The sequence below is a fragment of the Staurois parvus genome, unplaced genomic scaffold (genome assembly GCF_062004578.1).
Source record: "Staurois parvus isolate SC_StPar_1 unplaced genomic scaffold, SC_StPar_1.0 ptg000438l, whole genome shotgun sequence".
Taxonomy (NCBI): Eukaryota; Metazoa; Chordata; class Amphibia; order Anura; family Ranidae; genus Staurois; species Staurois parvus.
In genome coordinates this window covers 2,462,910-2,477,418 of record NW_028318234.1, presented here as the reverse complement: position 1 = coordinate 2,477,418, position 14,509 = coordinate 2,462,910, and the positions used below count along the sequence as shown (strand labels likewise).

General features: G+C 41.0%; 1 protein-coding gene across 1 annotated transcript in view; it reads right to left on the bottom strand.

Moving 5' to 3' along the window:
* The window catches only part of C6 (complement C6), a 109,571-nt gene that overhangs the window by 17,303 nt on the left and 77,759 nt on the right, over positions 1–14,509 (bottom strand). Inside the window, exons 12-15 of the mRNA XM_089687814.1 lie at positions 13,571–13,742; positions 5,187–5,298; positions 3,631–3,763; positions 776–967 (exon numbers count right to left, since the gene is read on the bottom strand). Coding sequence (XP_089543940.1) covers positions 776–967; positions 3,631–3,763; positions 5,187–5,298; positions 13,571–13,742 — 609 coding nt within the window. The remainder of the gene's footprint in view (positions 1–775; positions 968–3,630; positions 3,764–5,186; positions 5,299–13,570; positions 13,743–14,509) is intronic.

Here is a 14,509-nt window from a genome sequence, read left to right as displayed (position 1 = left end):
AAATTTACCAAACTCTGCAAGACGAGAGTGAGGTTAGTATCCTCTGTGTCATTTTGCTGATCTTCTACCATTTAGGTATACTCATAACATAAGCCTTTCTTAACCTTTTCAACACAGAGGAACTCTTGAAAAACGTTCCACTCTCAGGGAACCCCTGCTAAAAAGGATTATACCTACAACTCATAATACATTAGTGTTATGCAGGGGCGGACTGACCATTTGGAAACTCGGGCACTGCCTGAGGGCCCAGTGTCAGTAGGGGGCCCCATGAGATGCCTCTGGTACCTTTTTCATAGGCTTTTTAGAGTTTGGGCAAGGACACAGGGGCCCCATGATCCCCTATTGTCCAGGGGCCCCATGAGTTGTCAGTCCGCCCCTGGTGTTATGGTCAGTGGGAAGAATGCTCCTTACACTTGTGGTCATTGGAAAGAATCACCCCCTTACAGATAGCTAAAAGGGTCAATGGTAACAGTGGGACTTATCTGAGAAGCAGAAATTTCTCTTTCCTCAAGGAACCCCTAGCAACCTCTGGACGAACCCTGGGGTTCCATTGAACTTTGTTTGAGAAACCCTGTTATAGAGACAATACTCAGAAGAGCAGTAAACCAGCCTTTAGAAAAGCTATATTTGTGGCCTAAAGTTTGCACCCACTAGCTGCAAATGGCAAATGTAAAAAATTATATGCAGTATTACCTATCTAACAATAAAATACTCTTTTTTTTAAAATTACATTTGACAATGAAAATATACAAAACATGTTAAGCTCCTTTTTTACCTTTTTCACAGTCAAGCTCCCTCTGAATAGGTGGACTCCACTCGTAGTTGCTTCCACATGTGTAGCGAGTTTCACCAGTGACAGAAAAGCCAGAAGGGCAGCTTAAATGAATCACTTCACCGACTTTATAATCTGACTTAAATCGGGATATTGTCACATCATGAGTGGCTGCTGGCCTGGAACATGTTGTTCCTGAAAGAGAAATTTACAGCAAGTTTTAAATGTTTAATAACTGATGAAAGGGTGCCTCTTGGTGTACCTGTCAAGTCAGCTTGGAGTTGTACGAGAAGGGGTGAGACACCTATGGAGGACATACCAGACAAGTTTTTACCTTTATCATTGTAGAAGAGGAAAATATATAGTATATGTTAACCACTTGCCCTCAGGAAGATTTTACCTCCTTCATGACCAGACCATTTTTTGCTATTCAGCACTGTGTAATTGTAACTGACAATTGCATGGCCATGCAACACTGTACCCAAAGGAAATTTATATTATTTGATTCACACAAATAGAGCTTTTTGGTCACATTTGATCACCCCTGGGTTTTTTATTATATATAAAAAAAAAGACCGAAAATTTTGAAAAAGCATTTTTTTTACTTTCTGCTATAAAACATATCTAATAAGGATTTTAATTTATAAATATATATGCAAAACTTTATTCTGCTACATACTTTTGGTTGATAAAATCCAAATAAGTGTATATTGATTGGTTTGCGTGAAGGTTATAGCAACTACAAACTATGTTATATATACACTGGAATTTGTATTTATTTATTTTTATACTAGTAATGGCAGTGATCAGCAACTTATAGCGGGACTGTGATAGTATGGTGGGAAATCTGATACTAACTGACAGTTTTGACACTTTGTGTGAACCAGTTACACTAATACAGTGATCAGTGCTATTAATATACACTGACACTGTAATGACACTGGCTGGGAATGGATTAACATCTAGGGGCAATCAAAGAGTTAACTGTGTGCCTAACAGTGCTTGGTGTGCTGTTTTTACTAAGAGATGTGCAGGTTTTTACTCCCTGAAACACAAAACAGCTCCTTCCTGCTGTCAGGACAGAACTCTGTGTTGTTTACAATCACAGAGCTCTGTCCTGTCTTCCCGGCCGTCAGTCATTGGTTGAGACCCGCTGATCGGCTTGTTCTGTGACTAATTACAGCACAGTTGCGTGCCTCCTACCCGAAAGAGCTGAATCATGTATTAGATACATGATCTAGCGCAGGTGGGCCACTTTGCCAATGTATTGCTATGTGAGGCAGTCAGCAAGCAGTGGCTGTCAAAAGATATGTAATGTAGTATCCAAGGTTTATAGGGAAATATAAATATGAACTGGTATAAGTGGGTTCATTTTTCCACTGACATGTCACCAGCAACTGGATCACTATGCAGACAGGGTATATACAGGTGATGTACAACCTGCAACCCATGGACCACATGCGACCCAAGATAGTTATGATCATCAAAAATCATAAACATACTTAAAAAATGTTATGATCATCAAAAATCAAAATCACCAACTTACTTAAAAAAATGTTCATTTTTTAGAAATGTTTTTGTAAAAATGCATTCACACTTAGCGAACACGTGGCCAAAGAAGAAAATTGACAGTGTCTTTTTACTGGACTTTGTAAGTTTTATCTTCCCAGAGAAATATATCACACTCTTTACAATCACGCCCTATTCATTTCATCAGTTTTCGATGGCACCTATATTTGTGAGCAACTATTTTCAAGGATACAGCCCTCGAAGGGCAAAATCAGAATCAAAATATCTGATGAGCACCTTGAGAATTGCTACTATATCTATCAAGTCAGAGATTGATGCATTAGTTTATCAAAAGCAAAGTCAAATATCACACTAGTTTTATGTTGCCTTCTTGTACTTTTATCATAAAAAATATTTAAAAAAAACAAAGTTTTATTACTCAGATAGGTACATTATCTATATCAATGATCTGCCCGACGTTTTCTGCTCATCAACAATCCTTATTGTTAGTGTATTTTATGTGTGATCCAAGACCATTCCTCTTCTTTCAGTGTGGCACAGGAAAGTAAAAAAGGTTGCACACGCCTAGTATATACCGACCTGGTTCCACAAGTAACTCCCTCTATGGTTGCTGCTTTGTTGCTGATGGAAATGCTGCAGAACGTCAATCACCGAAAACAGTTTGCTCATTTAGACAGCAAGGAAGCAACATGTGGTACTGAGTATTTTGCTGTGCAAAGTGATGCTATTTCTGATGCGTTGTCAGTGGGGATCACTGGTAAATTATTGCAATAGTATTACAAGTGTGACATTACCCTGAGTCTTCCTTTGCTATAGTTATTACTATTAATGTGCCTTGAATGTGGTGCATAGTGACAGTGTCTCTTCAATAGGGATAGGTGAGAGGCCTTCCACTGTCAAAACTGACGTACGGGTAGCCAAGCCAGAGTCTAATAGCATGTAGCTTCTCTGAAAGACCAGCTACTGAGGGAAGCCTTTCCCTAATCGCCACTACAGTAGTCTAACTCTAGTGGGATCCCCCCTGCCGTGTCCTCCTTTGCTACATTTATTGGTGTTAATGTGCCTTGATTGTGGCAGTGCCTCTTTAATATATTAGAATGATATATTTGTAACTAGTATGTTATCTGAGTTTTTCCTGTATGGGGAGCATCATTCACTCTTCTACAAATCCATTCATTCTACTTAACTGTAAATTTTGAGCCATGGATTAATGAAATAGCAGTAAAAGCATATAAACATGTACAATGTACTGTAAGTCTTCTTAACATGGTCTACATTTCCATATAAATGAATACAATAAATCCTGGACAAGAAAATAAAACACTTACTAACACACTTGACATGTTCCTGCTTCCATGTTCCATCTGGAAGACATCTCAGGAATTGATACCCAGATAGTTCATAGCCAGAGAAGCACATTATTTCAATCTCCTCGGCTACTTTGTACCACCTCTTTTCATTCTGTCCAGAAAAAAATATTTTATTGAAATGTGTGTATTTTTTACATTTGTTACTTGTTTAAGATTGTTATTTTATTATTACATGCATTTTTTTATAATAAATATTATTATTTTACTACTAACATATTATTTTCCATTATTTTATAAGAAAATTATACAAAGATTCTATTACTTTTAGCACCACTCTGATCCTGAGAAATGGGCCCCTGAAGTCCATTTCCAGGAGTCCTGGGATCCAAGCAGTTCCAACCATTTCCTCCTTCTCATGTTTTTACTGTCTCCTGGAATGAGTGGAGGTCTGCGAGAGCTGCAGAGGACTCGGCACTCCTGGAAGTGGTGGGTTTTCTGTGGACTTCACAAGAAGATTTCTCAGGATTGGAGTGTTGTCCAGCAGGAGAGATAAGTATGTTCTCTCTACTTTTATAAGGATAGCTTAGGATGGCAGTGGTGTGCTCTTTGCCCACCTACTTCTCAGTGCTCAAAGATGGTAGCTATGCCTACTTTTCTAAAGACTGGCCATACATAGATCGAAATTCGGCTGAACGTTGATCTATGCATGGGCCCCCTGATTGTACAGACTTCGATCTAACAATTCCTGTCACCAAAACATAATAGCACAGTGGGGAAAATTCCCCAATCCACATTGAATGTTTCAAGTTTGGGTTCAAGACAGAGCTAGACTGGTGCCACTGGAGGCTGTCTAGCGGCAGATTACTGTGTGGCAAGTATAAAGGGAATTGCTTCCAATGGGTTATATCCCAATTGTAGGTGGTAGGCGATAGGCTCCATTGGGGTCTAGGGCTGCTACCATTCTGATAACGGCAATGAAAACATTACCGCAGGGAACACTTGTGTAATTGGGGAGGAGTGCCCGGTGTCCAGAAAAATGCCTCACATGATGATTTTTATAGTTGTTTATTGAGGATAAAAGTATTTAAGTGGAGCCAGTGTGTTTTTGGGAAATTGCCTCCTCCTGATTCAGGATTCTGAGAGGGTTAAATATATTCAGTCTCTGCTCCACAATACTGGCATACTGCAGAGTCGCTGATTGAATATATTTAACCCTCTGAGAGTCTAACCTTTCTCCAAGAAATATAGCCCTGAAGAAGGGGGAGGAAATTTCCACCAAAACGCATTGGAGGCGCTTGTATACTTTTGTCTTCAATAAACAACTATAAAAGTCATGAAGTGAGACATTTTTCTGGACACCAGGCGCACCTCTTCAATCACCCACATTAAATGTTTGGATAGGGGAATCAAATAATTTTTTCTTCGTTCAACCTGCTGGCTGAACAAACAAAAATGATGAATGCATGGATTGTCTAAGATATCATTCACTTCTGGCTGGATAATAAAACCTTTATTTATTTTACAAATCACGTTAATTTTAAATATATAAAATTTGATTTTATTTATTATCTTACAACAAATAGTCCATTCTCTGGCGGATCTGGTTTTGGACATCCACTGTCTGGATCTGGATGAGTTTGGTCCACTTCCTTTTTGTCCTCATCTTCATTAATGCACAGAGCTGCTCTAGATAATGAATAAAATACATATTATTAAATATTAACCTTATAGTGCATCTATAGCCAAAACCTTTTTAGTGCTAGATTTTCCTGACATTTGATTAATGCACCACATTGTAGGCTCTGTGGGTGCCTCTTGAAGTAAAAAAAGTTCCCTGCAATAAGGTTACCTGGGGATAAAGTGGTTAGTTCAGTGACAATAATTGTGGCTGGTTCTTATCATAAAAATGAACTTTATTGGATACAAAAAATTAATAATTAGAAGAAAAGATTATCAGTCTATCAAAAATTCACAAAATATTTTATGGATTTTTTTGACTCTGTGGGTGCCCCTTTGGGACCCTTTCACACAGGCGTTCCATATGTCCATTTTTCATCTGTCCGTTTACGGATGACAAACAGACACCCATGTATTTCTGTGGACCAGCAGATGTAAATGGATGATCATCCATTTACATCCATTAATGTCCACATCCGTTAACATAAAATTTTTTTAACAGAAGAAAATGGACAAAAAACGGATGTAAACCGATGGAAAACTGATGTAAATGGACATACAATCCGTTTTTGCATTGGTAAAGGATGTAAAAAAAGGATGTCAACTGATGAAAAACTGACTGACTGATGGGGTGGACTGACAACTCATGGGGCCCCCGGGCAATAGGGGATCATGGGGCCCCTGTGTCCTTGCCCAAACTCAAAAAAGCCTATACAAAAAGGTACCAGGGGCAACTCATGGGGCCCCCTACTGACCCCGGGCCCTCAGGCAGTGCCCGAGTTTCCAAATGGTCAGTCCGCCCCTGTGTGAACTGATCCATTTTTTCATGGAAAGAGAGTGACTGAACTGATGAAAAAAACAGAACACCCGTGTGAAAGGACCCTTATGTATCTTTTCTGGCTCCCTATGGTTTGTGGCATAAGCTTTTGGCGATGTGTCAAAGGGACTGTCAGTTGTGCACACATTTAAGTAACAAGTGTTAGGGCTCTTTCACATGGGATGGATCCCTTTAGTGGATCCGCTTGCTCAGCGGGAGATCTCTCCACTGATCCCCGCTGAGCAAGCGGATGACAGCTCTTTGTCCTCTCTGCTGCTGCAGAGCAGACACAGAGCTGCTTGCTCTCCTTAATGGGCGATCTGATGGACGGAAGGTGAATCGGATCCCCATCCGTCCCTTTTTAGCGGATTGGATGTCGGCAGGTGTAAACAGACACATATCCATTTACACCCACCTCTCCATAGAGAATGGAGGTTTCAACTGGGTCCACCTGAAAACGGGCAAGCGGACCCAATCGGAACGTTCATGTGAAAGAGTCCTAAATTGGTCATTGACGTAAGTTGTACCTAATCAGACTTATCTTTCACAGGTTCTGAGGAAGCAGTTTACTTTTGCTGCAAGGTATGTTGAACCATGCCCCACCCCCGTTGCATGATACAGCCATATGTGATTGGGAAATATTTATTCTCTATGGTATAGAACTGGGGCAGATTGACTAGTTGGGTATAATAGGGCAATATGTATGTGGAATAATTTCTTGCATACATTTTTGTGTACAATAAAACAAAATGTATTCTAAATCAAATTTTGTGTGAATCCTATTGAAGTAGCACTGGAAAAGTCCCACAGCCCCCATACTAGTTTTGTGACAAAGCATTGAAAATGGAACTAAACCTGCACAAAAAATTGCAAACAGGCAGGAACTTCATTGTAGAAGAGAAACTAGGGGGTTGACTTACTACAGGCAAATAGACTGTGCACTTTGCAAGTGCGGTTGCACTAATTTTCCCCAGAGCTTAGTAAATGTCGTAAAACTATGCTGATTTCCATCATCCAATCATGTGCAAGTAAATATGCTTTTTTATTTGTTTATTTTAAAATTTTCCTTGCACCTGATAGGGTATTCTTTACAAAGTGAAGCTTTACCATCTTTACATTTACTAAGAAAAATGACTGCGACTGCACTTGCAAAGTGCACAGTCTATTTGCCTTTAGTAAATCAACTCCTAGATGTCTCTTCTAAAAATAAAATAAATGTACCTGCCTACTTGCAGTCTTCTTTACAATGTACACTGAGTTTCATATGCGCAGCTCACGGTACATTCTCAGGATGGTGTTTGTGTGCTGATGAAAGAACTCTTGCATATGTTCAGGAGTTACATCATCCCACAGCGGTCAACTGAAGTCTCAGCACCTGGAAGAACCTAAGGAGAAGATGCTGGCACCAGCGAGGGGACTCATAGATGTTGGATCGTTGGGGAGGAGGTGACTATTTGCGGAGTTTAGTTCCCCTTGAAAAGATAAGGTCACCTTTTTAAAATAAATAAATAAATGCATAACTTTTTGCAGGTAAACAAATGTGTGTTTATTATATTTTTTTTACTTGGAGCTTGGAAAGCAGATCGCAGGTGCCATGCAGAACTCCTGCAGACTTGTCAGTGTATCTTGTCTGCTTTTATATCATACCGGCAGGCAGATACTGTATACACTGACAAGAGAGAAGACAATGAACTAGCACAGTGCTCCACAGTGTCCTGGTAGATCATTGAGAACCACAAGTTGACAGCAGCAAAGGCTGTCAGAAGAACAGAGGTACACCACTCAGGCAAACAATCCAGATCAATCCACAACAGGAGCAGGCTCTGGCTCGCCACCACACGATGCAATGGGAAGAAGGGTCAGCCACACACCGCAGGATGGATGAATATAGTGTGTATTTATTAATCCATAGGACACACAAAACACCAGGACATGAATACAGAACCTGTTAATGCGTTTCACACGATCTTGTGCTTAATCATAACAAAGAAAACAACAAGAGTGCTGTCTTATATAGGTATTAATTAATAAAGAACACCTGTCCTAATCAGCACTCCTGAATCCTGAGGATACGTCTAATAATACATTGTAACAAGACATATAAAACCATTGTACCAAAAACAGGGATATCATAAAATAACAAGGATGGAAGAAAAGAAAAAAGAAAGCGAAGTGGAATAAAAAGAGAAACAAAGAAAGAAAAAGAATGGATAAAAATAATTATGAAAAAATTATAAATGAAAAGTAAAATGAAAAATTAAATAACATACACAAACACAGATAAAAGCAAGTAAATATCCCAAGAAGATATGGGCTAAGAGGCCACATTTGTTAATAATCAAAATTTAAATAATAATATATACAAAAACGCATACAAAAAAAAGCATGTCTACTTGGGATAAATTACAAAAAAAAAAAAAAAAAAAAATCACAAAAAAGGTTATCGGGACTTTTCGTTTTCCATTCACAGAATTCTGTGAATGAATGACATGGCCAGGCCAGCACAGCCCTGCACAGCCACTTTTAACAATAAAATTAGTGACAGTCATCAGAGGAAGATGGTCCCCCACTAGCTGTCACTAGATACAGCGGAGCAGGCAGTGGCACTGGGAGTCGGAAAATGTTACATGTTCAAGCCTAAAAACGGGTGGAACATGCAGGGATTTTTTTCAGGGGCAACGAGGGGAAACACCGTTCCGGCACCTCCAGCACTGAATATATGTAATGGCAAGAAGTACCGGAGTGTGCTGGGTGATCTATTGTTGCTGGATGCTGGGGGATCTATTGTTGCTGGATGCTGGGGGATCTATTGACATTGTGTTTGTGTGTTGGTCTATTATTGCTGGGGAGGTCTGTTGTTGCTGGTGGGGGATCTATTGTTTATGGGGGTCAACTGTTTCTTAAAGGGATCAACTGTAGAGGGAGGGGTCTATTTTCAATTTCTGCAGTAAAGTCTATTGATGCTGGCTGCTGGAGATTTGTTGTAGCTGCTGAGGGTATATTGTTGCTGGGTTGGTATTTTGTTTTTGGGGTCCATTGTTGCTGGAGGAATCTATTGTTGCTGTGGGGGATCTATTGCTGCTGGCTGCAGGGGATTTATTTTTCTTCTTTTCTTGTTATTAACAAATTCCATACAAATTATTTAGCACCACAAAATGATACCTGGCTCTGTATTCTCTAAAAGGAGAGGTGGGTAAGGGAGACAAGAATTTACTCAGAAGGGGGAAGTCCCTGCACCTATTTTTTGAGAAAAAAGCCCTGGGAACACGTACATGTTCCCAAAGAAGAACTTATCCTTTAAGGGCCGATTTACACTATAGAAACGCAGTCCAGATGCATTCTGGATGCGTTTTTGCATGCGTGTGTTTGATGCGTTTTTAGTGCGTTCCTGTGCATTTTTTGTGTTTTTTTACGCGTTCCAGTTCGCTTTTATGCATTCCATTTCATTTTTTCCCCTCTCTTTCTTCAATTTAAATAAGGATGTGCATTCCAGAGCGTTTTTGGTGCATTTTTGATGCGTTTTACTGCATTCAAGTACAGTTCTGTGCAGAAAAAATGCAGCCTGTTCTACTTTTTTCTCTGCAACTGGACCGCACTGGAACTGCAAGCACTGATGTGAACTATGGCATTGACAACTATATAACCTACTTTCTGTGTGTTTTGGATGCAGAAAAAAAGCAACTGAAATGCATGTAGTGTGAACTGGCCCTAAGAACAGAGGTTCTTACATTGGTCATTTTTTATTTAGTTAAAAGCTTTACCCCAAAAAGGAGAAATGTTTCTGTAACTGCTTAAAAAATGTTAGCTGAAGTAAGGTTTTAATTTGTTAGATAACGTAAAGACCATCTAAATCTACAAGTCCATCTAACAACACCCTTTCCACAATGCTGCCATCCAAGGCTAGCTATTTAACTATTTAACATTTGACTGTGGCAATCCTATAAAAAGGTAGAGTGTAATGGACAAGACCAGCAGGAAAGAAAAGGGAAAAAGCCAAAAAATGCAGCCAAGGAATCTGAAGGACTGGTAAACTGCAAAACATTATTTTTTGGTTTTTGGTTTAGGTACGCTTTAATTCAATAAACATCTGAAAGGGAATATTTTAAAACAATAACCTAACAGAGGTTCTAACACTTCCCTGCTCTTTCCAAACTGAAATAATGGATTTAATGTGGCCCACAGCTTTCTAAATCAATATCAGATAGTTTTGTGATCATGCTCACCTCTGTGACTACTCCCACCCTCTCATTTCTAAGCCTGATTTTCTACTCCTTAGCTGGCTAACTTTCTCACTTTATTGTCATCTCTCTCAGGCTTTCGGAGGAGGGCCTTGGAGGCAATGGGTGGACCTGAGGAGTGGTTGGCTGCAGTTTTGAGGGAGCTCAGCAAATCCTTAACAAGAGGTTTGGCAAGGGGCTGGACTCCCTTAAAAATTGTTGGAGCCTGCTCAGTAGCAGAAGTGTGATGATGGGAGAGGAGTGAGAAGCAGGAAGACATGAGGCTGGAGGAGGAAGGCCGTCAGGAGGTCTAGTGGGGTGGGGCCTGCCTGCGAGCCTAGAGCTGGAAAGGAGGAATACTCATTACTCACTGACCCCTGAGATAGAACCACCTGTATGGCAGGAAAGGAGCAGTCCAGATGATAGACCTGGTAGCAGCAGCCATCCTGCAAGCAGTACAGGAGAGAATCTGAGTGAGTATACCTGCACCCCCTGGGTGGGAAACCAGATTAGCCCTCTGCTAGTGGCTTTACACCTTACCTAAAGGAGCAGGAACCAGATTCCCTTCTTAAGAAGAAAATCTACAGATTTCTTGGTGAAGGGGAGTTCATTTAGAGTCTGGGGTTGTACAACTGGAGCTGCTGGCTAGCACTCCAACATAGACAGTGTCAGAGAAGAGAAGCTGTGAATAGCGCAGGAAGTTGCCCTCAGACTCAGCTCCCTTGGGCATCCTATACCCTAACCCCTATCCAAATGTAATCCCTTCAATAAAACAACAAAACCAATGCTCAAGGCCTGATTTCTGTGGATGAAAACTGTGTGGAAAATGCTAAGTGACTGGCTGTGCAGGGCTATAGGGGACCCAAATTCAACAGCAACCCCTAAGGGGGCAGTGCTACATACAGTGCTGTATATCTTTGTGTGTTTTTTTAGATTCTTATCTCTGCAGTTTTATCTCTTAACATTTTGTCAAATTAAAAAAAGGTATTATGGACAAACTGTGCTAAAACTAAAATATAAAGTTTTAGCAGGTGTTGGGCTTTAATTTGTTTTCAGTGATAACAAAAATTGCGCTTCCAGGGACGAAAACCAACATACCGCTTTAAATTACTCAAACTTTGCTAATTCTATCCAGTACATGCACTCGTCTCTTTCCAAACACTGAACGGGCAAGAAGCCAAGCAAAAAGGAAGCAGAGGAACCAGATGTAACAAGTTTAATCTTTATTCATGATCTCTAGCTCATGTTCATCCTATACTTTCCAGAGCAGACTGGAGGGCGCAGTCTTCAGTGTATGGATTTTATTTATTTATGGATTTCAAAATGAATCCTTCCTCACGTTGCCCCTTGGGTATTTAAATCCCACAGAAGAGCCAAGTTCAGCTGCTATCGAATTGTCTTGTAGATGTAGATAATCTAAGAAGATTTGAGAATGTGCGATGAGCGAGTTAAGTTAAACCCTGCTTAATGCAGAGGAGAGCATGAGATCAAGAGAAGAATCCACAAAATTTAAAATAAGACAAAATTTACTGTCTGGAGAGAACTTTAGCTGTATGATGCCTCTACTTTATCTGTTAAAAAAAACCCAGCTTGTAAACTGGGCAGGGCTGGGGCAAGGAGGGGGCCAGAAGGGGCAGCTCATATGTGGGAAGAGGGGTGCCATTGGACAACCTGCACCCTCCCATACAGCTTGCAACTGGCTGAGATTGTGAGTGTTATCACTTACATTGTTCCCATTTTTCTCTGTGGACCACAGAACACCTCCTACAATGTTACAGAGATGGAGAGCTGGAAGTATTCTTTAGTCCTGACCAGGGACGGACTGACAACTCATGGGGCCCCCGGGCAATAGGGGATCATGGGGCCCCAGTGTCCTTGCCCAAACTCAAAAAAGCCTATGAAAAAGGTACCAGGGGCATCTCATAGGGCCCCCTACTGACCCCGGGCCCCCGGGCAGTGCCTGAGTTTCCAAATGGTCAGTCTGCCCCTGGTCCCGACAATGCTACTCTTTCATAGATGCAATAAGCAGTAGGGTGAATGAACATTGTCACCATAGGTCAGACAGTGTGTTACTGGCGGAATCACTAGGTAAAAATAAAGACATATACACAGTAGGGATGCACCAATACCATTTTTTGATCTGCGAGTACAAGTACTGATTCTTTCGGTCAAGTACTTGCCGATACTGAGTACCAATACTTTGCATCAATACAAAATATATGGACATAAAGAATAGCATACAATCTGAACAAGAATGCTATTCCTGTCCAAATCACATGAGGTTTCCCCACTGCTCCTGTGTGAACCCAGGCTTGTCATAGCCTGAGTTCACACAGGAGTGGTGCAGGAAACCTGCACTGATCCCATGCTGAGCAGAGAGTGGGAGAGAAGAACATGTGGGGATATATATCTTGGTGTCGGCCATTGGAGAATGGAGGCAGTTGCTCTGGATACTCAGCTGTAGGAGAGTAGAGAAAAGTGCAGGAAATCCCCGTGGCTTTCTCTCCTCTCCTTCCAGGGATGGCACCACAGGGTAAATTACTTTTAATTGTTCCACACTGTCTTGGGGAACTCATGAAAATACTCTGTATCATGCTTGGTGTCGGCCATTGGAAGATGGAGGCAGTTGCTCTGGATACTCAGCTGTAGGAGAGGGGAGAAAACCACAGGAAATCCCAGTGGCTCTCTCTCCTCTCCTTCCGGGGATGACAGTACAGGCTACACGACTTTTAATTGGTCCACACCATCATGGGGAACTCATGAAAATACTCGGTATTGTGCTTGGTAACACAAATTGCTAATCAGCCAATCACATGGCAGCAAGTCAATACATTTAGGTATTTAGATGTAGTGAAGATGACTTGCATAAGTTCAAACCCAGCGTCAGAATGGGGAAGAAAGGGGATTTAAGTCACTTTGAACGTGCGATTTGTACAAGTTCATAACCAGCCCAAGTTTAACACCTTTGCTTCAACAAACATTTTGATTATATGGATAAGATATATGGATTATATGGATAACAACTGAAAAAGTTACTCTCTCCCCTATTAAAGTATTATGTTTTGATAAAAGCAAGAAGCTATGACTAATTGTAGACCAGGTACCTAGACTGTGCCTGGAATATATTTTTTTGAGTGTGTTTCTTATAGAGGTTTACTGTTTTATTTAAAGAGAAGGGTGACAATTTCACAAAGCAATGGAAAAGTTGGATTTTAGTCCTGTAATACTGTACATTGTATTGACTTACTGGTCTTCAAACAGCGAAACAGTGCAATGACCTTCTTCAGTCGGTGGGCCCTCACATGGTTTTCCTCCATTGCTGGGAACAGGATTGATACATTGCCTGGTTCTTCTTCTAACTTGCGAAGCATCACATGCACTCCAAGATGACCAGCAGTTCCATGAACCATCGACTGCAACTGTCGGGATCAAAAGATCAGAAGTAATCACTAATGGTAAATATCCGATGCATTAAAGAGCACCTTAACCCAAAAACAAAACTCTAATATGTTACAGCTTTGCAATGGGAGGTTGGAGGAATCCAGACTACCCCCATATGAACACAGGGAGAACAAAAACACAAATAGGTCCTGGTCAGGATTGGAATCAAAGACCCAAGTGCTGCAAGATATATGTGCTAAACCCTAAGCCACTTTATCCCCCATGACAAAATGTATCAAAGGGAAAACATGACAAAACTTTAGGAATTGCTTGGCTTATAGCTTCTCCCACACAGAAACAATGAACATTTTCTGCTATCCCTAGCACTGTCCCTAGGTTTGCTGCATTACTTCATCTTAGGTGAAGGGCAATGCAGGATCATGGGGTCCCGTTTCCTTGCCCACACTCAAAAAAGCCTATAAAAAAGGTACCAGGGGCATTTCATGGGGCCCCCTACTGACCCCAGGCCCTCGGGCAGTGCCCAAGTGCTCGAATGGTCAGTCCGCCCCTGGATACAAGATGCAGATTTTCTCTTTTTCACATCTGTTGTTCTCATCATGTGATTATAGCAGGCAGCCCTTTAGGCCTTGTTTACACTAGCTCAACTGTGCGGTTTTACCACCCTTAAGAGTTCCCCCTTTAGCTGTAATGGCAATGGAGGGGTAAGTACACGGATGCGATGCTTTGCATCATGGTGTGACAAAATTATCCCCGCTGTTGCATTCAGAGGGTGGTACTGCATACT